The sequence below is a fragment of the Pleurodeles waltl genome, chromosome 1_2, assembly GCF_031143425.1.
Source record: "Pleurodeles waltl isolate 20211129_DDA chromosome 1_2, aPleWal1.hap1.20221129, whole genome shotgun sequence".
NCBI lineage: Eukaryota > Metazoa > Chordata > Amphibia > Caudata > Salamandridae > Pleurodeles > Pleurodeles waltl.
Window position 1 is genome coordinate 1,197,747,111 of NC_090437.1, and position 25,119 is coordinate 1,197,772,229.

At 41.0% G+C, this 25,119-nt stretch overlaps 1 protein-coding gene across 5 annotated transcripts in view; it reads right to left on the reverse strand.

Annotated features, from left to right (window-relative positions):
• The window catches only part of FAM193A (family with sequence similarity 193 member A), a 306,086-nt gene extending 281,298 nt beyond the window's left edge, over positions 1-24,788 (reverse strand). For 3 of the 5 annotated variants that reach the window (XM_069203652.1, XM_069203644.1, XM_069203625.1), the window contains exon 1: positions 24,474-24,787. In XM_069203652.1, the coding sequence (XP_069059753.1) occupies positions 24,474-24,626 (153 nt within the window). In that variant the 5' untranslated portion in view covers positions 24,627-24,787. Of the gene's footprint in view, positions 1-24,473 lie in introns of all 5 variants that reach the window. The other 2 variants (XM_069203630.1, XM_069203636.1) reach the window with 1 other exon arrangement.
• Between the last annotated feature and the right edge of the window lie 331 nt (positions 24,789-25,119).

Here is a 25,119-nt window from a genome sequence, read left to right on the forward strand (position 1 = left end):
TTGTCTATTTCATAAGCTAATCTACAAAAAATGTATACTCTTCATGTCGCTCGCAGATTCCAAGTCCACCACAAACACACACAGACCCAACAAAATGCCTCGTAAGGATGCTGGAAGAAGACGTACACTATATTGAAAAAACAGGACTATTGTAACCCTCACACAGTTATCACAACTAACACACCTGCTACAAGCTCAAAATAAACTGCCTACCCTCTCCAAAACAAAACACTGCCACTAACACACATTTTCGAAACTGCCTGCTCATAAATGCTCAATCACTCCCAAAAAACACACACCACATCTATAACCTGCTCACGGACACAACCTGACTTACTGTTCCTAACAGAATCATGGTTGGGAGATGACATGACCCCAGTGTTGCATGAAGCCGTTCCTTCAGGCTATCAAACCATCACACAAAACTGTATAGGCAAGAGAGTAGATGGACTAGCTATTATATTCAAACAAGCAATAAATCTCAGTAAAGCAGACATTTCCATACAAGGTAGTGAGATCCTCCTCACCAGATGCAATCCTACAACAACTTCCTCCTTTAACTTTCTCCGCCTTTACAGGCCTCACCTAACTCAATTTTACCAGGCACTTTTCTAGATACAGTCTCAAACCTTATAACATTATACTGAAACCTATGCATTCTTGGGGACCTAAACATTTGGTTTGACAGACCCAATATGCCCCATCCAAAAGCTATCACCACTGGCCTAGTTGTACTGAGCCTAAATCAGATTGTACACAATCCCAGACACATCCTAGATGTCATTTTTACAAAGCCTGAACTAGTTACCGTTCATAGCATCACGCCAATCACATGGTCAGACCACCATCTGATACATTTCTGACATAAAACACCACAAATCAACAGACCCCTTAGCAACTTGCATATGTGCATCTATCGACCATGGAGCAAGAAAATTTGAAGACTTGGAAACACAACTAACAGCCAACACAGATCTAGATACAATTAATTCTGTTCCAAAACTTTAAGAGTGGCTACAGGAAGCTTTTGATATCCTAATACCACTCAGAAAAACTAAACAGGACAAAAGAAAACCTACACATTGGAGAAGCACAGAACTTAAAAAGAAAGCAACAAATCAGAAGGTTGCAATGGACCGGACATTGAATACCTACAAATATTCAGTTGCCTCAGAGGCGTTGATCAGTGAATTACTTGAAGCCATCTCAAACTAAATGCTTCCAAAATGGAAATTCATGAGGCGACTGGAAAAGTTATGACTCACTGTGTGCCTGGCCTGACTATCTCGGACCACCTCCTCAAGTATCCAAGGAAGTTAAAAACCTTGGAATTACCATGGACTCCAAGTTAACAATGAATGCCCAAGTGGACAAATTTGCACGATCAAGCTTCATCACCTTAAAGACTCTGCGACGCATCAGGTTTACACAGAAGGAACAGGCTACTATCTCCCTTGTACTATCCAAACTGGATTATGCCAATGGCCTCTACCATGGATCATCTCTATCTATTATGAAAAAACTACAATGTATTCAGAACTGAGTTGCAAGGCTACTATTACATGTAAAGCCACAAGCCCACATATATCCTGCCTTGAGAACACTAAACTGGTTACCCGTTGCCAGAAGATCCATCTTCAAGCTGCTTTGTATCACCCACAAAGCTATACATGGAACAGGCCCTCTTTTCATTAGAAACAAAATAACCAAATACATTCAACAAAGAAACCTCCTATCAAAATTGGCACCGTACTAGGAACACCACCGTTCAAGAAAAATACAATAGGTGGTACATCCTTCTCCGTTCAAGCAGCCAAATTATGGAATTCATTACCCCAAATATAAGATTCACAGATAACTATCTTGCTTTCAGAAGACTACTCAAGAGTTGGCTCTTTCCTTCATAATCACTATATTGAAACAGCAAAGAACTGCATAAGCCTGTGTTGATAAATATTTATAATCTGATGTGTATATTCTAGATTTGTATAGTTCTTTAAGAAATATGTATTGTTACTATTTCATAATACTAATTTAACACGTACTCTTTAAGCTGGTTTAACAAATGTATATTTACTCACGGTTAAATATATATGTGTGTGTGTGTGCGTATATATGTGTGTGTGTGTATTATTCTATGATTAATATGTACATAGGTCATTGCATAGCTCCTAGATAAGTTGTTATATTAGATACTTATGAATCCCTGCTTTCATTTTGATATCACAATGATCAAATGTTTTATTATCATAAGCATTTCACTGAAAATTGAGGGAGGATAAATGAATGTTAGATAAGTACACTTATTAATTAACTTCAAATATTAAAATCTTGAGTTTGTTTATACAATACTACTTTTCTTCTCATATTATTATACCCCTTGCACATATATTCCCTTACTATGTATTTACACATCTATTACTCTATTCCTACTGTACTAGAGGAAAATAATAAAAATCTATAAATAAAATTCAAATAATAAATCATTAAATTAAAAAATAAAACAATAAAAAGATATATATATAGAGATATATATATCTCTCTCTCTCTCTCTCTATATCTCTCTCTCTATCTCTCTCTCTCTCTCTCTCTATATCTCTCTCTCTCTATATCTCTCTATCTCTCTCTCTCTCTCTCTCTCTCTATCTCTCTCTCTCTCTATATCTCTCTCTCTCTATATCTCTCTCTCTCTATATCTCTCTCTCTATATCTCTCTCTCTCTATATCTCTCTCTCTCTATATCTCTATATCTCTCTCTCTCTATATATCTCTCTCTCTCTCTATATCTCTCTCTCTCTCTATATCTCTCTCTCTCTCTATATCTCTCTCTCTCTCTCTATATCTCTCTCTCTCTATATATATCTCTCTCTCTCTATATATATCTCTCTCTCTCTATATATCTCTCTCTCTCTATATCTCTCTCTCTCTATATCTCTCTCTCTCTATATCTCTCTCTCTATATATCTCTCTCTCTATATATCTCTCTCTCTATATCTCTCTATCTCTATAATAAATACATATAAAAATGTACTCTTGTAAGCTTTACTTTGTCTCCCCATCATCCTATGTCTCTATCAAGCTATCCTTCATCCCCACTCTGCTCATCCCAAACCCATTCTACTACTTTCTTCTCTAAAATAACCCTGCCTACGCTCCTACCTCCTCTAGCTCACCCCAAACCTCAGTTTACTACCATGATCTCCCAAACAGCCCAACTAAATTCTTCCTCGTTTATCTCACCTTTGACTCATCCAGAACCCCTCCTGCTACTATTATCTCCCTAGCACTTTCCACAGACACTTCTCTCCCTCTCCTTTACTCATCCCAAGCCTCATCCTATTACTATAAACTCCCAATCAACACTTCTGGATTCTTCCCTCCTCTATCCCTACATTACTCTAGTCAATCCAACTAACAAACTCGCATATCCTCTGCTCACATTAACTCATACTAATATTAATACTAATACTGTACTCATATTTCCTTATATTAATCCACCACTAATTCCTCTTGGGTTCAAGAGTAGCGTGCTACTCGACGACAAGCAATTTGAAGCCTCGTCAGGGTAGTAAGCACAATTACATTATTAGCCCGACATTTAGTACGGTTATTTGAAAAGATTTGCATGAATGGAATACTTACCACTCTGGTATGAGAAGCCCTTATTAGTCCACATCTTAAATCTTGCAAGATGGCACACCTATGTGACTCTTATAGAAGACTATCATTTATTAACTGGATGCTAAAATCATGGTTAAAATCCTTGTCAACATGCTAATATTGATGATACCAGACGTCGTATAGCCTGATCAGTCTGACCCTGTGCCCATCAGCTCCAAATCATACTACCTGTGTACAATCTTTGCTTTAATCAACTGAACCTGGGCTTGAAAATGGTAACTGTACTTTTAAATGCAGCCAAGGTATTTGATTCTCTGAAGTGGAACATTCTCTTTCCTTACTTTGCAAAATGGGAATGCCACACCCCTTCTTTGCCCTAATTAAGACACTCTTCACTAGCCACTCAGAGTGAGGAGACACAAATGGTTTGATCACCAGCGCAATAGAAATAGCATAAGGCACCAGACCTGGATGCCTGTTTTCTCATATTATTTGTGTTGGCAGTAGAACCACAATATTAACAATCTGCTCTGACTTTTATGAGCTTGAAGCTATGAATATCACTATATGTTAATACACATTCGAGAACCCACAGACAACCTGGCTCCAGCTATAAGAAAGTACATACTATGGGTGCCCTCTGGTCTGCACATCAATTGGACTAACTCCCACATTTTGCCCATCATGTCTAGCTCGAACCAGCCCACTTGACTACCCACCTGGCTCTGTAAAATACTTAAGGATATGAAAAGATCAGAATCCAGACAGCCTTACTCAAGCAAATTATGGAAGTGCCATCACTGAACTAGAAATACAAATCAGCCATGGAATTGGCCACCCACTGTCCTAATGAAGATAGTAATCTTGCCTAAATGTTTCTCTTTTCAATAACACACCATATTACTGCTGAATCTCATTTTACCTGGACCTGTTTTATGAGTGAGCAAGCACAATATGCTCAATATCTATCCCTCCCCACACCACAGCCCTCCACATGTGGCAACTGAGAAAGTTAATTCGGCACCGATCCACCCTGCAGACACTTCTGCCATCACCATTTGAAACCCAAGCAGTTAGAATTAACCTTTGTATAAAGTATGTTTACCGCATGGACGAACTTGAGGGTTAGAATCCACCTAAACCACCCCTACTCACCACAATTTCCTCTCCTCCATTATCCTACTATTACTCCTACTTATGAGTACAAATCCTTGCACTACTATATAAATTGTACACATCTAGTGACCTCTTTCCTGAAGGCCGACTTATTCAATTGCAGGAAATAGCTGAAGACAGATCAAACCGCTGCAATTGCGGACTGCACGGCCAATAGGATGTGAATTGTGATCAAAGAGACTACCCTGACATGGGGCAAGTCAGTTTAACAAACAAGTGAAGGCTGCATCTTGTGGAAGAAACATAATGCGCACAAATACAATTCCTATCTTTCACTTGGACACAGAATCTCCTTGGCCAGCATAGTCAACCACTTGGGCAACAATGGTACCCATCAAGGACCATATAACTACTGAGACTGGTTCAAAACAAGGCAGATAGTTCTACGTTTAAGCTGAAAATAAGCGACATCTGTCTGAACAGAACAACTGGCCACAAGTATAATGTGAAAATAAATGACTTAAAAGCTATGTATAAAGTCTATAATACCCTACTAAATAAGACCTTACAATACCCAATATCCACATTCACCAAGAGTATAGTGCCAGATAAATCAAGCGGATGTGCATGAATATGGTCATCTTTTGGGTGGGAGGTAGCATCCATGCAGGGAGTGGGATTATCCTATAAACTACCCAACTTCTCTCAGACTCAACCTAAATACCCTTTTCCAAGATCTATATGCACCTAATTAAGGATGCCAAAGCTAACTAAATATAGAACACGTGCATATGTCGATAACAAGACATTTGGAGTCATTTGTCATTAGCAAAAGGTTAATAAACAGTGTAAATTCCAATCCATCCTTCTGAAAGACGTAACAATCAAGTTTCTAACTCCACTACAGTACTTAAGCACCGACACAGACTATCAGAAGTGATACACCAATCACAGACAAAGGGTATCACTGCCTCCCAATTCTCATCTGACACTCTTTAACAATGTCAACTACCAGGTGCTTTTCCTTTCACTCTTCATTGGCATGTCCTCTAAAACAGAACAAATAAACACTTAACCTATGTAATCAACATTTACACTGAGCTCTTCCATGTCCTTCTTTCAAACCAGACATCAATTTTCCTAAGCATGCTAATAACAAAGAAATGTTACCTCCTAGTTCTATCTGACTTAAGAGCAGGAAGCTATGAATATCACTAAATGTCAACAATATTGCAATAGAGATTCAAGATCCCACAGATGATCTGGCTCCAGCCATATGGAGTACAAACGATTCAGTGCCCTCTCTGGTCTGCACATCAATTGGACTAAGTTCCACAATTTACCTATTGTGTCTAGCGCCAAAGAACGCCACTTGACTATCCACCCGGACTGTGTCCAGACTCTGTAAAATACACATGTTTATGACTGTGCTTGGCAACTGGTGAAAGTCCGAATGTTTGTTCTATGCTAAGCTAAATCCACCCAAAATCATTCACAACAACAGGGGCAACCGCCAACACATTAAGCTCCATTGTGTATACAAGGACTTGTTCTATCTCAAACTGACATGGGCAATGACTTCCTAAATTACTCTCGTAGTTACATCCCTAGCATACCTGCCACATGCAGCTGTTTTCACTCGTCAACAGAAATAGGAACACATTAGTAGGAATCTTGCAAAACTCCAAAGGACTCCACCAACACGTGTATTTCAAATTCAAATCAATCTACATAGGACCACCTACACCAAGAAACCTGACCGGTCTATAAAATTCTTAAATAAATTGTTACCATGTTGGTAAGCTTCCATGAGATATCCTGTTATTTCCATCTCTCTTCCTCTGATAGAAGTCGCCTTGAATACCCTTTTAACACTCATGCAATGATACATCACTTAACATTCTTGCATTTGAAACCAGTTTAGCTGTACACTGTCCACATTTACTTGCCACTTTATAATTGCCCCTCACAGTTCATGCTGCTTCTGTTTATATCTTGCATGAATTATTAAGCATTTGTAATTTATGCCCCTTTTCAAACTAGAAACCTTTTATTAATTCAATATATGCATCTTTATGCATGCACCTTAACACAACAGTCTATCAGGTCTGGCCTATGTTATAGAAAAAAGCTCTGATATTCTATGTTGCTTAGGTTCTTATCTTGCTTATTTATACACAGTAACTAAAACGTATTATTCTGTGCTATAGCATCCATGCCTCCTTCACACTATACAAATACAATATAAAACCTAAAAAAAACAACAACAACAAAAAAAAAAAAAAAAAAAGAGAAACATAGTTGTGCCCTATAAGGTTTTGTGAGGAGTGAGGTGCATGGTGTAAAATATTAGACTGGGTTGAATTTTAACACCGGGGTACTGAACAGATGTATAAAGCCAGTGCAGAGATCTGGGAATTTGCACCTACTTACCCAGCAGGAATACAGTCAATCAGAAAAGACTTCACTAACATGCACAATAGGTACAGTATGAGCAGCAGCACAAGCTTTCATAATACACACAGGTCATGGGCAGCAGTTCATCTTATGTGTATAGATAAGCTACAATTACAACAAGAAGGCAACGTGACACCACATTAACAAGTAGCATAGGGATGAGAAAAAGGCAAGACCACCACAGAGACTGTGAAAATAAAGAGGGCATGTAGGGTCTTACCTTTTTGGAATGTAGTATGCTTTATAAGGAGGTTGCCATACATTTAGTGAGGAGGAGGGCAATTTATAAAGTGATGCTGGAGGGGTTCATAAGACACAAACTTCGGACGTCATTTGAGGAAAGTGACTAGCTATTATAGCAAAACATAACCGTTCAGTATCCTTCTGAAGGAATTCTAGAGCTTGAGCTTAAAATACTGGACTGATATGGAAAATGAAGGTTTTACGTTCAAGGAAGCTTTCCATGTTCAAGCAGCAACTTAATAGCCTGGCTACAACCGGACAGAGCTAGCTAGAAAATCTAAGAGTACTGCAAACATTCTTAGGAAAAAAAGAATTTCCCAAACACACAAGTCAGGAAAGCATGAGCACAGACATCCAAAAGGAGAAAAAGTTGAGTTCTTAGAGTGACTTTTATCAGACACTTACAGAGTTGAAATGGCATACAACTGACAGCTTGGCGGGCCTCAATACAATCTTGGTGTCCCATCCCGGTCACCATCTCAAACTGACAAAGTGAACAACCCATCACAATAGACAAGGCATTGGTAGCAATAAAGTTGCTTAAAAATTAATAAAGTGCCCAGGATTCTGTAAAACATTTGCTAGCATTATGACTGGACCACCGACCAAACTTTAGAATCATTTTCTTTTCGAGGAAAAGGTGTCAGACTCCTTGGCAGAAGCAGAATTGACACTTATACCCAAATCAGGGGAAAACCATAAGTGTTTCTTTGAAACCAACAACACTGATTTAATTTACAATTTCACACATATATTGTCTAAGAGGCTGGAACCGGTTCCACCCTAGTTACTAGCCCAACCAATCCAGGATCATTCATGGCAGACTCCATGACAATACAATGACTTTCAAGCCATCTGGTCACTAAAGATCAATGGAACAGCAGACAGACAGGTAATTCATAAGTGCTAAAAAGGTTATAGATTTCATACGATGGGGCTTCGTGGGAATGTATTCTAAAAGGTATGCTTAGAGGACATAGGAAAATGGTAGGCTAGCAAGCGATAACTGATAGTATGAACTCTAACGGATTTTCTTCGGGCAAAATTCATCGGATACTGAACAAAAATGTCCGGACACCACTCCTCTTTGAGTTTACGAATAAACCCCCTTCACTCACAAAAAAGCAAAACAAACCTCAGGAGAATTAACTTAAATTGATCATTTTTGCCAATTACATAACAGAAGGACTGGGTTTCAGTGTGTAATCTGCATTGACAATGTCCTTTAATGTACACTGAAAAACATTACATTTTGGGCCACCTGCTATACGCATTCCAATCATTTCTGCTCCGTATTCAAAGGGATATATTCAATCAAAAGAATGAGGACAACAGGGACCCTAGTAAGACTCGTATGTGCCATGGACTCCAGCTACACAAGAGATAATCTATGCATAAGGGTTAAAGAGGGACAGAAAAAAAAACATAATGCACAGGCAGCCTGTAGCTGCAGGTAAAGATTGCATGTAGACTTCCTGAGAATGACGCTACAAACTGTCATTTCAGGAAAAACGTTTGTAAAGCCATAGGAATTGCATGCTGTTCTGATGCAAAACATTTGGCCTCGTCTGACAAAGTTTTTACTGCAGTGACAAAGATAGTCCTAACAGAATTTTTGTTGAACGATGCTAAAATATGTATCTTAAAGCTTTCACCTTGTACTCCTATCTTCAGCTCCACAGGCTGTAGTAAAAGTCCAAGAGTTCAGATAAGGCTGTGATGGAGACTAATGATTAATGGAGCATAGCAACATCCACAAATCAAATTTAACTGTCTCCTTGAATAAATGTTCGAAGCTACCTGGTTTATGGAGTAAGACATGTCTAAATTGCCTCATTTCAACATCTGTGTAAAACACGTAGTCCTAAAACTTATTAAAAGCCACTTAGCAAGGGCTTGAATAAGACAAAGAATGTAATTTCAAAATTTAGGGCCCAATTTAGGGTTTGGCGGATGAGTTACTCCATCACAAATGTGACAGATATCCCATCTGCTGTATTATGATCTCCATAGGCTATTGTAGGATCCCAATGTGGCAGAAGGGATATAGTCATGGTTCTGACTCAGTAACCCAGTCTACCAAACCAGGCCCTTAGATTATTTCAGAAATCCATATCCGGCAGCACACTTGCAAATTTACATGAAAATAAATAAATGGGAATGTTCACTGTTACTGGGAAATGGACTTCAACTGGAAATTATATGAAATTTAAAACACTTATTATATAAAAAGTGAATTTTTAATTTGATCAATTATTTGAATCAACAGGAAAAGTTGTTCTATTTCAAAGGCAACAGATTCTAGTTGTTTAGAGACTCCCCAGTACTGGCACAGATCATTACACATACAGGTCATCATTACAACCGTGGGGGTCTTAAGACCACAAGAGTCGCAGTGGCGCTCGGACTGCTACCAATGCGGTGGTCCGACCGCTACATTACGACCATGGCTGTAGCGTTACGGTCAGACCGCTAGTTTTCCTCCACAGGAGCGTCTGGCAGTGCCGATGGACCTAATCTGCCAGGGCAGCGCTGCAAGCAGTGCTGTTCAACGTGCCATTCACCTTCTACACAGTACCGAAACCGCCCTGTCAATATTCAATGACTTACATTTTTCTCAAGGACACCAAGGGCAGCTCTGCTGTTCCATTCCTACTCATTCTCTCAGAGTAGTTCAATACTGTATCTATTACTCTACTTCACTCCCGCCTCTAACATAGGTATTGTTAACATTGCCCTTAGCTGACTTGCATCTTAACTCTCATGTCAGATTAAAGTTATTCATCTGCCTTCCTTTTCATTCGTTCTGTAGAAGTGGTCAAGCAAAGAGTCACACTAAAGCTCAACCTTCTAACTTGTATATTCTTCCTTTAGCTAACGCAATGCATTCCTATAGTTTTTTTCTTAAATTACCCATGCAGATGTTTCCAGAATTGGCATGTCTTTACAAACAATTTAAATTGGTAACAGAAAACTTCCAACAATATTTGATAGATGTTATCTCCAGAACCAGTGCTAATTCACACAAGCTCAAAACTGAGGTTCCGATAAACACCGACATATCTGAAAGGGCAACTGAAGGTGGCCGGACAATCTTGATCTTATGCTAGTTCCCGTCACTTAAGTCTTTAACTTAGGTCTCACTTCTAATCAGCTGCTTTTTCTTTCAAAACCAATCATTTCTTCCACCTATTTTCTTTACATCTTTTTCTGAAAATTATTAAGTGTTTCCCTTCATCTTCTACAAAGTCTGTGGTTCAGGCGTTAATACTGTCTAGGTTAGACTGTGGTAATTCTTTTTACATGGGCGCCTGGCTTGTCTGAGAACTACTCTCAGACTACAAAATGCAGACTGTCCTCAGCCTTCTTTGTCATTCAAACATTTCTGCCCACTTTGATAACTTGAACGGACATCTTGTGTCTAAATGTATAAATATAAAATATTTAGAAGCATTTGACCTATCTACAGTGCTTTCCATAAACTTGTGGCCTGGTACTTGCAATCACATTTCAAACCATATTTTCAGTTTTTTTTTTCCTTTCAGAACGTCCTCTCTTCATTTGCTGGTCCTCCTATCCATCACAAAGTCACGAACAGGATAGCATAAATGTTATGTAGGTACAAATTTTCAAAATAGTTTTCCAGGCTCTACTCGTTTTATAGAAGACCACCTTGCATTTCATAAACAGTTAAAGCATGGGCATTTCCCAATGCCCCATTACTTAAATGCACTTAATCTAACTCTCCATAACTATGAGCAGGCTGTTACATCTTCATAGTACTAGAATACCTTTATCAGTCACAATTTGTGCAGTATACATATTGTTTATCATATTTACATGAATGTATCACACTTCTTCCAGGTATACCACTTGATAATTAAGATGTTTTCTAGAAGTGAAACATTTGCTGTTTCTAAGCAGATAGCTTTACCACTTCCTTCTAGCTACCCTTTGTATTTATTTAGGTCAAGTACAGTCGGTTACTGTAATTGAGTCTGAAAGAAACCAACACATTTAGTGCTGCCACCAGATCCCTATGGGATAGACAGGCTTTTATAGACTAGACTTTACAACTGTTAATCTGGAAAACATTTCATACATCTACTTTCATGTACATTTTAAGATCTACAGCCAAAAATCGAATGAGCTATTTTCTTGATATGCAATTAACTAAATCACCTGACATGAATATACACCAGATATATCTAGTTTAGCAGACACCAACAAATAAAGAGGAATCTATCCACCATGTAAATAGTCAGTCTATAGGAGAGGTTGTGATTTTATTAGTTACAAGCTTGTGTTAAAAGTCAACTCTTTCCACATTTAGTTAAATACTGTGGGAAAGTGGAACTTTTTGAAAATGGCCACCCCCTTTTTACTCACTGGGACTGAGGTTTTTCGACTGATGTTCACTGGGTCCCTGCTAAACAGGTCCTAAGTGCCCTTTCTCCAAAACAAGGTAAATTATGCACAATTGGCACACACTCTTGTACCTCTGTAAGTACCTAGTAAATAGTACACCTGGTACCTACAGCCTTGGTACAGGGCTGCAGCATGTATTGTGCCACCTTCAAGGACCTCCATAAAAAGCATGCAAAGACTGCCATCACAGACTGCGTGTCATGGTGCAAGCCATGAGAAAACACAACATGGCACACAAATTGTGCACCATGCAACACTCACTGCATCTTGATTATATGTAAGTCACCCCTACAGCAGGCATTAGAGCCCTAAGGAAGGGTGCATTATATTTGGTGTGAGGACTAATTTGATTACTAGATGTTGCAAGTGAACAGGGAAGCCATCTTAAGGTATGTACTGGACACTCATCATCAGAATTTCCCCAGGTGCATAATGGCTTCACTGAAACCTATGGTGTTTGATAACAAACACCTCATCTTAAACTCAGGCTGATGCCAGTCTGGGATTTATTCTGATGTATACCCAGAGGGCACCTCAGAGGTGTGCCCTGAAACTGACCAATCATCTAGTCTGCTGGCTGACTGGTACTGACTAGCCTGCTACCACAGATGAATTTGACCCCTTGGAGATGACAGCCTGCGCTCTCAGAGGCCAAAAACAAAGCCTGCTCCAGAGAAAGGTGTTATCACCTCCACCGGCAGGATGGCTAGTGAATCTGCATATCAAGGTTAGTGGCTTCAAAGGCCCTACCGCCTTTGGTAGGCTTCCCCCAGACCTGAAGAACAGATTTGTCTGACCAAAGAAGAGGACAAAAAATAAAAGCCAAAAAGGTGAAAGAACTGTGGACTGCTGGTACATCCAGACAATCGCAACATCCCGATCTGGACTGCAGCTGTGCATCCGCCAAAAGCCTTGGAGGGCCTCTAGCACTTCACCAAGTCGTCAGCATCTCCCTTGGAGAGGAGGAGCCAATTCTCTGCATCATGCAAACACCAACTGCAACCCCCAGTTCACAGTTCTGCTGACCACTGGGTCCACTGATGCAGCAGCCATCCAAGAATAGGTCACCAAGTTACAACAGTGCCAACCCGTATCCCCATCATGTGAGAATATCCCAGGGCCTACCAGAGCTGAACTTTACCAACACTACCACCCAAGTACCAAGTCCCTTGCAGCTACCAATGCTTGTTTAAGTCAAGACCAGACCACAAACGCCACAACTGAGAAGCAGCCGTTAAGGGATGTCAACAACGCTGAGGACATCACCGAGGGTGACCCAAATGCCCTGTTCATCTTTTGCAGGTCCACCTAAGAGCTGTGGGTGTCTTAATGCAGGAGCACCAACCACCAAGACCCACTGCACCCGAGCTCCACTCCCCGAGTCCATGATCAACGACAGTGTCCCTCTCGTCCCAGGACCCCCACCGACCAAGCGTCTTCCACTCCAGGCACCCTACAATCTTCAGGGGACTGAGGAGAACTATTTGCAAGGACCCCCTTGCAGTAAAAGTACTTTCAAGTCTTTACCGCCCATGTGAGTAAAAGTGTTACTTATGTGCTAAACCGATATAATTGCAACATTAATTAACTTCTTTGAAGTTTTCTAGTGTGGAAACCTTATATAAACAAAATAACTATCTTTCCAAATATTGGTCTCGAGTTTCTTCTTTAGTGTGTGTCTCATTTATGGAGTCTGCGCGTTCAAGAATGCTTAGCATTACCCTCTGATATGCCTTACTGCTCGTTCACACTACCACAAAAGAGAGCTTTTTGCAATTATTACTTTTATCCCTATAAACCAATAAGGGTCACCTGAACTATCTACATAGTGTACCCATGCATTGGTACACTGCATAGGAAGCCTGCTTCCTACAAATACTTACCCAAAATTGCCAAACAAGACATACACTTGCTTTACCAGATTTGATTCAAAGTTTCTCAGAGACAGGACGCATATTCTGCTTTGTGGAATGATGTTAGTGGAAAATATAAGAATTAATTTACATGGTTTATAAAGCGCTACACAAAGTGGAAAGCAATAGAGAGGGCTTTGTAGCTGGTGTCACAAATTGACTGCCACATCACACAGGCCAACACAGAGAAAAATAAAATAATGAAATCAATATAATACATACAGGTGCGAAGAAAAGGGTAACCAAGAGGTAGTTCATGTATGTAGAACTGGTCTTTTCCGAGTCTGCCTTGAGACAGCCCATATAAATGTGGTGTGATAACAGAGCTTTGTATGTGGATAGAAGGAATTGAGGACCAGAATCTTTAAAGAAGCTTGCTTTCCTCCTTTTCTGAGGCTTTTGTATCAAGATATCACTTGAATACAGAAAATTTACAACAGCCCTATTTTAGCTAGGTTTCCTATAGAAAGTAGCTACTGAGCCATGCCACTCCAAATGCACACTGAATGAGACAATTGCAAGCCTGAAATCTGGCTGAGGAGTAAATTAGGATGAAAAGCAACTAATCACAACCACACATCAAAAACTAAGAGACCAGTCTGTCTCTTTTTGTTTGGCATTCAACATTTAGAACATTTAGAACTCAGTGAATCAAGTTTAAATTCCTGTGAGCCAATTTTGGAGCCCAAATAAATCTCTACAATGTATTCCAGAACTGTACTTTCTCACATAGCGTGATTTCCAGTGAAGCTAACCTATTCCCACAGCCCAGACTCATATACAAGCCACATGGAAGCAAAGGTTTCTGAGTTCTGGTAGGATGCTCCAAAACACTGTGCACCCACATCAGAGAATGAATCAATTTAGCTACTCTAAAAACACCACCAAAAAGCATGTAAACAAAGCAAAACACAACAGTATCCTCCTCAAAAGTATTTTATTCCCGTCCCAATTTAGTATGAAAACTGACTCAGCGCACCACAGGTACGCTCTTTAGGACTGCATGCAACTACAAGTATAAATAAAACAATTAAATACTGCTGTCTGTAAACTCACTGCAGACTTATATCTCCTCAGCAAAAGGAACACAATGGTGTAAAGAAGTAATTAGATTTGTACAGTGTTTGAAAAGCACTTACAAAGAACAAAAATATTTGGTTCTCAATTTGTATTGTGCCAATATAAACCACAGTGAAATATGTCAATAAAAAAAAGGAAAATAAGAATCCGATCAATGATTTCAGGATAAAAATTAAACAGCTGAGGTTGACACTCAGATATGGACATAAAATACTGAGTAGGTCAAATTATTTTGGAGAGTGGTGAATGAGAGAGAAGACGGGGGACAGGAGCACAAAGAAAGGACTCTACACAATGCTGGAGCAATTATTCAGAAAATGGTAACCCACTCACTTTCATTTAGGTCAATTATGACATTAAAATCTGAGTTGACTAAACAAAAACAAAAAAAAGAGTGAATATTTCAAATTAATGTAATCTGGAGATACAGAAGGAACGTGACGAATTAGTGTTTTTTATTTTCAAATGTACCCGTTCAACTTTAAAAGCATCTACAGGAAAAAATAAAGAAGACATAAAAACGTATAGAATTATATATTTTATGGATACGTAAGATTATAAGACATCCACTTTGTATTACCATGGATCAGAGATGAAGTGTGCGTATCTTGTGTCAGGGGAGACTTCTCTACACATAAGAGCTTTGTCGGTCCCCATGACTGCTAAACAACCAATGCATCTCACCTGAGCCCGTCTCTCCCCAGGGGCAGATACTGAGCTACAATGTAAGCAGTTGTGCTGTCAGGGACTCAGTCCTGCCAGATGATAGCAACTAGCATCCATGGCAGGGAAATCTATGCCAAGTGTTGTGCAGAAGTAAAACTCTCTGGTGTGGTAGAATGCACCTCGGCCACTTTGACAATCAAGTCAGTACACTGCAAAGCAGCACTCGTCCTAAAAGAATAGCACCTTACCACAACTCAAAAGCGGGATCATAATTCTGCTGGGAATTGGCACACTGCAGAGTTTTATTAGTCCAAAGAAGACTATCCATGCTGCTGCCAAACAGCATGGGTTTCTTTAAAAGGGACTGTAGGAAGGTATCTAAAACATTCTGAATATCGCTTTACCAGATATGTACAACATAAACAAAAGCAATTATACAGTTAATGCAATTGACAGGAGGCGGCGGCAGCCACTTGTTAAAGGGCAGGAGCCCATTAAATTTGAACACTCGTGCCCCCGCCCTGCGGGAAGCGCGCAATTGACGGGAGGCGGCGGCAGCCACTTGTTGAAGGGCAGGAGCCCTTTAAATTTGAACACTCGCGCCCCCGCCCGCGGGACGCGCGCCGGCGGTGCCCGGGTGAAGCCCGGGCCAAGTGCGGGCCCGTCCTGCGCCAGTCATCGCCCGTAAGAGGCTGGGCTGGGCCACCCCTCCTTCGTTTTCAGTGGAAGGTGACTATTCATATCTAATAACACTTGGAGTATAAACTGGTGGTTTTTTTTTGCTTTTACTGGGTTTTTGACAGCTTAATTAGTCTGTTTTTGTTTGTTGCTCTGCTGTTGCATTGTTTTTATTTATTCTGCTATTTTTGTAGTAATGGGCAGGAAAAAAGGTCCATTAACTGGTCCACTGGGGGGTGGTGGTGGCGGTAGCAGACAGGGTAGTGGCACTACCACATTGGATTCCTTCCTCGCAAGAGCTGTCGGGGTTGTTACAAAGGAAATTGATTTGGCACAGAGGAGGTTATCCATGGAACTGGAGGATTGGCGCCAGGCCCCAATAGACAATGGTCCTCGTGAGGCCGTGGATGTGGAGGTGGCTTATCTGGGGGAGGATCAAGGTGCTGTTATAGCTGCTGAGTATGTCCAGGTTGAGCCAACAGAGTCAATAGAGGGTTCTGGTGACCAAGGCCCCTCTAGAAGAAGTAAAAGACTTATTATCTTCTCCCCCGGCCTACCCCATGGATAAATGTAGCCCTCCCCCGAGGAAAAAAAAAAAAAGGCCCTAAAGAAATTGATATCCAAGCCAAAAACATCTTTCTTGGAGCTCCCTAAAGGTGCGAGCGGTGACCCCGCACCTTGTCAGCACCTGGGGTGTGATGCAACTAATTTATTGTCCAAATTTCGGGAATTGATCCAGGAGATTTTGTCCCCCGTTTTGGTGAAATTATCAGCCATAGAAAAAACAGTTTCGCAGATATGTGTGCAAGGAAGACAAGGAAGGCATGGGGTAGGTGGATGTGTGGCCTTGACTAGGCATCCCCATCCCGGTGATGAGTTGTCCCTACCAGAGGAAGTTGCGGGGCCCCTGGGAAAAACGTCCAATCCAGTGGTAAATCCTGTAAATTCTGGGGGTCAGGGTGTTTGTGCTGAGACTGCTCCGGCTGCACCGACCTCTCTATTGAGGGCGGGTAGGACTGTTAACATGTCTAGTTGCAGTAGGCAGCCTGATCCGGATTTTGTGGCAGCCGGGGGGATTGGCCAACAGCTGATTGGAAACGATAATTTAAACTTGCCGATGGCCAGGCCTTCCCTGGCCTGTCTGGATCTCCCCCCAGCATGTGCCCCCTATGTGGTAGTGTTGACAAATGTGCCTGTCCTTGCTCCTGGGGCAATTGAGTCTACGAACCAACTCATAAATAAGGTGGGCCATTGGCTGAGTAACAACTGTGATTTTTCATGTAAGGACTTTAAGGACATTCTGTTTGCTAGAAGAATTGGCTGGGTCGGCCCCAAAAATAAGGTGGGGAAAGAAGACTGTATCATTATAAATGTTAGATATCCTGCTCTGACCCAAAGGCTCCTTTCTACCTATCGTTCTGCTGTCCTCAGAGCAGGCTCAATGAGTATGGTCGCTCTGGGCTTTTTTTTTTTTACAACCACATGCGATTGAGTACTGGGGTGTCTCTTGGCTATGGCAAGAATCCCCGCCAGGGTCAGAATAACCTGCAGGCGACTAGGAGAAGAACTGCTACCAATAGCAATTTATCCTTGGATGGGGTGGAATGACAATGCGCCAATGCATTGGCTGTACAGGAAGAGGTTCCTCCCCAATATAATCTTATCTCATGGAATATTGCGGGTTATGATGCTAAGTTATCCGATCAAGCATGGGTTGGGTGTGTGACTAACTATGATATTATCATGCTTCAGGAAACCTGGTCGGAGGGGCTGTCTGTGTGGGATGGGTATGATAGATATGCAGTTCCAGCTGTGCAGTCTCTTGGTGGCCGCTCGAAAGGTGGCCTGGTTACCCTAATTCGCCTCTCCAAGATAGTGGGTGCCTTTCAAATTAACTGCAACCACCAAGGTATATTGTTGGTATGGGTAATCTTCTCCAATAATTTTAATATTTTATTGGTTAACTTCTATAACGCTGTGTGGGATGGGGGGTGCCAAATTGGGGCTCTGTTCTCCGTTCTTCAGGTTCTGAAATACAGAATGGAGAAGGTGGAGCTGGAATTTTGTGCTATCGTCTCTGGAGATTTTAATGCCAAGCTGGGCAGGTTCAGCACTGTGGTTAATCCCTTTATTTGTGACTGCGAGGACTACTCAGCGTATGGTCTGCAGGACTCAAGAGGTAGGGAGCTAATAAAGGAACTCAGGAAGATGGGCTTTCTGAATTTTTATGACATAGAAGTAGTAGGTACCCACCAACTTCCAACTTATGTGGTAAGAGGGTCTGGATCCACCATTGATTACATTTTTGTGTCTCCCCCTATCAGAGACTTAGTGACTGGGGGTGAAGTGCTAGGGGAGTGCTTTAGCGATCATAATCCCCTTATAGTGTCCTTTAAACTGCCTGGGGCCCTACGTAAACTAGGACGAGGTAGGCCTGAAGCAATGGTGATAAAGGACCAGGGGAGGCGGCTTGGGTGGAAGCAAGTGGACCCCCAAAAAGTTGTAGGAAGGGTGGTGGGGGAAAATTTACATCTATTTATGGAAATACTCCTGATAGAGGCTCCGAATCCTAAGACTGTTTTGGATGCTATAACAGTGGTAAATGCAGCAGTCAGAGACTGCCTTCTCTCAGTAGGCAGCCTCCCCAGTAAACGTAAATGTGGCTGGTATGACAAGGCCTGCTATGATGCAAGGGCAAACCTAAAGATGGTTACCAAGAATCACACTAGAGATTGGGCCCTTGTAAAAGAAGCTAGAATGAGGTATAAAAGGGCCCTGAGGGATAGTAAGCTAAAACATAAAGATAAAGCCTGGGATGAGTTAGAGCGTGCCACTGCTCTGAAGGACCCTGGCCTGTTTTGGAAGGTGGTAAATAGAGGTTCCTTTGAAACAGAAACATCTGAGGGCCTTGGCTGTAACATCGCCCCGGAGGCCTGGGTAATTCATTTTTGTAAAATCTTTGAGGGTATTCCTTTAAGAAATATCCGGGAGAACGTATATGATGTGGCTCTAACCTAGCAATCAGGTTTTCGCTCCAGGAGGTTATTGATGCATTACAGAATAGCGCGAGCAATAAAGCTCCGGGCCCGGACTCAATCCCTATGGATTTATATAAAGCTAACCCCCAGCTATGGGCACCTATTCTCCTAAATGTTCTCAATGCAGCAGTTACGGTGGGCATTCCTGCCTCTTGGAGACTGGCATGTATTGTCCCAGTGTTTAAAAAGGGCGATCGTAATGACCCTAATTCTTATCGCCCTATATCCCTCCTGGACTCTTCTGCGAAGATTCTGGGACGGATCATTCTAAGGCGTCTGGAGGCCTGGATGATAGGAAATGACATCTTAAGCCTGGAACAGTATGGTTTTAGGGAAGGCCTCGGTACGCGAGAACAATGTCTTAACTTACTGATGATGATCGGTAAATACATGCAGGCCAGGAAAGGTACCCTTTATCTTGCTTTTATGGACCTTAGTTGTGCCTTTGATAAAGTGAACTAGATAAAGTAATATGAATTAAACAAAAAGTGAAAAAATTAAATGATGCATCCTGGCACTGGGATAAACAATGAAAATTCACTGGATCATCTTAATTCATATACCATTCATGTGTACGTAGGGGGGTATGAGAGCCAGTTAGTGCCTTTCACAGGTATCTTTGGATAACAGGCAGCATCTTGGAAAACCGAGGCTGATACAATGATTATCATTGAGGTATCAAGAACACTTTATTTACAGTGCTAAAACACACAATATAATGAAGAAAGCACGACATATAAAACTTGTTGTATGTTTCATTAAAAAAAAAGTTTCAGTTGTGATGAATACAAAAAAGATCATGCTTATGGTGTACTGTAATATGTAGGTTTAATGGCTTTAAAAAAAAAAAAAAAAAAAAAAAAAAACACGAAGCAGTATTGAAAATTTGTCTTTTGAACCACGGATCAATGTTCATCAAACATTATATGCAACCACACATGCATCTCAGGAGCTATACGAAAGTTGGTCAACTTTAATCAAAGATTTCATTAGTATAACCAAAAAAAGGATTTTTAATTCTCTAAGAAAATTGGAATATATAGTCTGCTACAGTAGAACTAAGGCACTGTTGAAGTATTATTTTATCTAGATCAGTGCTTCCCAAACATTTCAGAACCACAAACCATTATTAAGAACGAAAAACTTTCACGACCTACCAAGCTTCAATAAACACGAGGTGGGTATTGTGTTGCAGTGCACTGTCATTTACAGACCACATATTTTCCATTGAAAGGGTCCTTAAATTTGCACAGGTGTACAGTTTTACTGACAATACTATACACAAATGATAATGCGTGGAAATCAGGTTTAGGTGACTATTCGTCATTCGAGCATCACAAAGTAAAGTGCATTGACTTGTTTTGATACTATTAAAATATTTGGTTCAAGCAAACAATTACAAAAGAATGTACTTCATTTTTGCTTTACTAACTGCTGAGTGTTTACAGTCCATTTGCAGGTATTCACATTTTCTTATTTGTTACATAAAATAACATCATACAGCATTGCCTTTTTAACCTGTCTCCACCCCAGCAAGACTGGCACATAATTCACTTTATTTAAATTCTTTTCACCCAGCATTCCAATTGATTACAAAACCTTTGTTAATAAGAGTCCATTTTGGTGTGTCAATTCATCCAAGGTCAAATATTACACTATATATTTGAAGAAAATAGAGTAGTCAAAGTTGCAAAAAAGGATCCATTTTTCATTTTACAATTTTATTTTTAATAATCAGTTGTAGCCGGCTTTAAATCCACTATTTTCCGATCTTTGAAAATCCAGTTGTAGCCAACTTTGCCTACAACTGTTTTTTAAAAGACTGGAAAATAAAATGGATTCTTTTTGCAACTTGGGCTACTCTATTTTCTTCAAATATATGATGTAACACTTGAAATTGAATGTGTCTCAACACCAAATGAACAAAATGATTGTATAGTTTTGTGATCAATTTGAGTGCTGGGTAAAAAAAAAAAAAAAAAAGTTTACATTTTGGTAAACTGGACTTTTCCGGTTACAAAGTATCTGGTGACTGTTTTCCAATACTCGTGCCCTAATTTTCAACCTTTAGAATGACTTTGGTGGTTGGTACTGTAGGGAACAGTGGACATGTGCGGCGATTCTTGTTGCCTCAGTCACCTTTTGTAAAAACATAATTCACTGTACTCATCTTCTGTGACTGAGAAGTGAGCGCTTTGTTATCACCCATCCCCATGTATATATATATATATATATATTTATTTTTTATTTTTTTAAACAGCAATTTGACAGATGATAGCCAAACATCATTTGACTTCTGTTTTTGAAACGCAGCAAATTTGACAAGATAAATGCAGAATTCAAAGCTATCTTTATTTATTGATTGACCTTTCACGGCCCACCAAAAAATTGGCTTGCGATGGATGGCCCATACTTCTGGAAACACTGATCTAGATGCTTGTTTGCAGTTGTGTGTACACATACAGGTTTAAAGGTAGGCACCTATGTATGGCTAAAACATTTTTTTTTTTTTTTTATATTTAGAAAAAAATTCACACCTTCACTAAGTGTTGAGCCGGCAGCAGCGGGTAGTTTCACTACATCAAAAGTCCCCGAACAAACTGAATCACACTTGCTCACGTACCCAGACGCCGGAAGCTACAATGCAGCAGCAGGGAAGGGAATGTATGCAGCTTATAAGGAGATGACTATTGTGTTCCAATCATTTAGGGCTGGATGCCTAAATGAGAGTCAAGAATACAAGTTCTTTCCGCCAGCTTTCAAACTGGACTTTCATCCGCAGGTAATAAATAGGGTGGCAATAACGCAAAACTATGTGAGGCAAATTTATATTTCTTATACCCTTAGTTCTGTAATGTTAATATGGGTTTCACGTAAGATGAGAATATGTTATATAGCAGAGATGTTTGTAAATATTACCAGTACTCCATGATTAGTTATACATAATGTATTGTTGATTTAAGTTACTTTGAAACATCAAATGCTCACGGAAAAAACTACTACCACACGTAGCAATATACAAAAACTACCTTCAGACCCACTCATTTGTTAAAATAAGTAATTCACAGGGCAAATGTAATTTCTGTCAATTATTGAAAATAGTTCCTACTGAAACCGTTCATAATTAAAATGGTTGTTTAAATCATAGCTGGAAAGAAAGTCATATTCCCAAATAAAAAATAAAAACATTGTTTTGCCATTACATTAAGCTATATTACAGCTGATTTCATGAGTTCACAGCTCGTATACTTAAGAAATTTCCTGTAGTGAAATTCTGTGCTTAATGTAATATTTGGGGGATGGTATGCCTAGTGGTCACAGGACAAGGCAACTGACCATGCCATGTACGTTATTCTAAGGACCCACTGGGCACAGCATGTATCTGTGCCTCGAAGAAACAAGGCATAGGACATGGTCTACATCCATGGCTTGTACTCACTATTCTAGCTTACCTTGTACATTGGCCACAGCTCATGGTCAATGTCCCTGTCCATTAAATCTAACACTACTAAAGGTGTGCAGCCTTTGCTTCTTGGACATGTCAAAACTCATTACCTAAAACAGCAGATCTCTAAAGCCCTTTGTTGATTTCCACCCGCTCCCATGTGCAAATTCATGGTCCACTTGTGCTTCTTCTAAACCCTCCCACACCCACAGTCCTAGAACTGGGTGTGGTCCAGTGACTGATTTACCATTGTAGTGGTTAAGGGTCGTCAAAAACGGCATCGGCGATCTTAATCGTTACCAGAGGATTTTGGTAAACCTGGGATACACGATTGCAAAACGCGACATTGCACAGAGATGGGGGTGTGGAATCTCTCCCAGACACACAATTGGAAGTCGGAGATGGAACACTGCAGGGTAATAGAATGCAAGGTTTATGTGGGACAGGGCCGGCCTGCTTGAAGAAATTTGGGATGGCTGGGAAATGAACAATGAGGGGGAACAGGAGTGAAAGAACATGCATAAGACCAGAAACATCCAGAAGCAGGGGGGGGGGGGGGGGGGGGGAGGTTGTGGGTGATGGATGGTGCTATGGACACCTTATTTCTCCAGTGTACAAGGTTTAGGCGTATCATGGTGGTCGGTGGGGGTGGTGGGCTGTTCACTTTATTGTTTATATAGATCAATAAAAAACCATAAACATACTTCATAAAAATGATATCGGCCTTTGTAACTAATGGAGGATCGCAGGAATGGTAGGCTGAATCATGCTAGTATATAATAATAATTTAACGAGAAAATTGTTGAGCCCTGATAAATGCATGCACGCTACAGCACTTAGTGAAGCCACCATCAGGTTAAAACCGACACCTATCAAAGAATCGATGCAAAAACTTACTCAGATGACAACTCGTTTAAGTGTTAGCCTTCATGTTGCACCAAGTGACGCCACTGCCATTCTCTGTAATACAACTGCAGCACTTGACTACATGTCCACAGCACCAATTTAAAGCAAATACCCTATGCCAGCTGCAGTTGTTGTCCCCCCCCCTCCCCTCACTTATGCAGTGCCCAAGAGTGCCTCGTCGCTAGAACTCATCGTATTCGATTTTCATAACTTATTACGGTTTATGAAAAAATGACACGTTTGCCGATAAGAACCATATCGGTAATTACATAATCCACTTCACGTTATTGCAAAGCTCAGGCTCAACCAAGAGCTGCACAAATATGGTACACTAATTACAACACAGTTAATAACGGTTTTGCTTCCAACAATGACCCCACCGACAGCAAGCACCCGTCCTCCACAGCACCTAGGACAGCAACCTCCTCAAACTCCCACTACTCCCTTCTCAGCACCCAAAAAAGGGCGCATCCGTTCAGAGGTCACGGAACTACACAAACAAAAATAGACAGCAGATAGAGCACCTCCTCAAAAAAGCTGAGATGACAGCCCCCACCACACCCCTCCAGGGTGTCACTTCACACAACAGCACATAAGACAACGCCTCTCCCAGGCTGGGGTGCAGGTCAACAGAGACAGCAGCATCCAAAACAAATTAACTGGACTTAAGGCAGTGCCCAGTCTGATCAGATCTGCTCTCCTCTGCTTTCCCGGCCCGCTCAGTGCATCCAACCTTCTACCATCTCCACTAGCTGCCTCCTTCACTCCCGGTACGTCCTTCTACCTGTCTCCGGTGTGTATGCGCCTCCAAGTCTCCGCTCTTCCGCTGTATCCAACCCGCTGCCTCTCTGTCCACATCCCCTCTCCCTACCCAAGACTCACCTCGCCAGGATGCATACTGGCAGTGCCGGGACCACTGTGCTGCTGGCTGCGGACGGCCGCCCCGGCCTTGCTACTGGCTCCAGTGCCTGCGCTGCCACCGCCCCTCTTGTTCTTCCTGCGCTTGGCTCCTCGCTTAGCGTCTGCAGGGCTCATGGTCAGTGGCGGGGCTGGCGAGAACGCTGGAATTCAGCCGGCTGGAGCAGACCGGGCAGGAGAAGCTGTCAGCGCCCACGGGTTCACGACAGCAACTTCCAGCCTCAGCGACAGAAGCAGAGTTGGACTCCAATATGGCGGACACAAGGGGGAAAAAGTGAGACCAGCTGACGTCAAGACGCTCACCTCAGGAACGTCAGTACGCGAAGCTACACTGATAGATACAAAAGTAACACGAGCCAATGTCACTGAAGACCCCTAATTCAAAAAGCATTATTAGCATCTCCATCTTGAAATGTCTACATTCTTGTCTCGACATGGAAAAACACCTCATTGCGCCAAGATTTAAATAGTACACGTGTAACTTGTTGATATATTTTAGTCACTCTAAATGTTATCCTTATATTTAGGTTAGCTATATTTCTATAATGTCTTTCAATTTTGAACGGTCACAGGCATAACATTTCATAACATTAAATATACATATAATTGC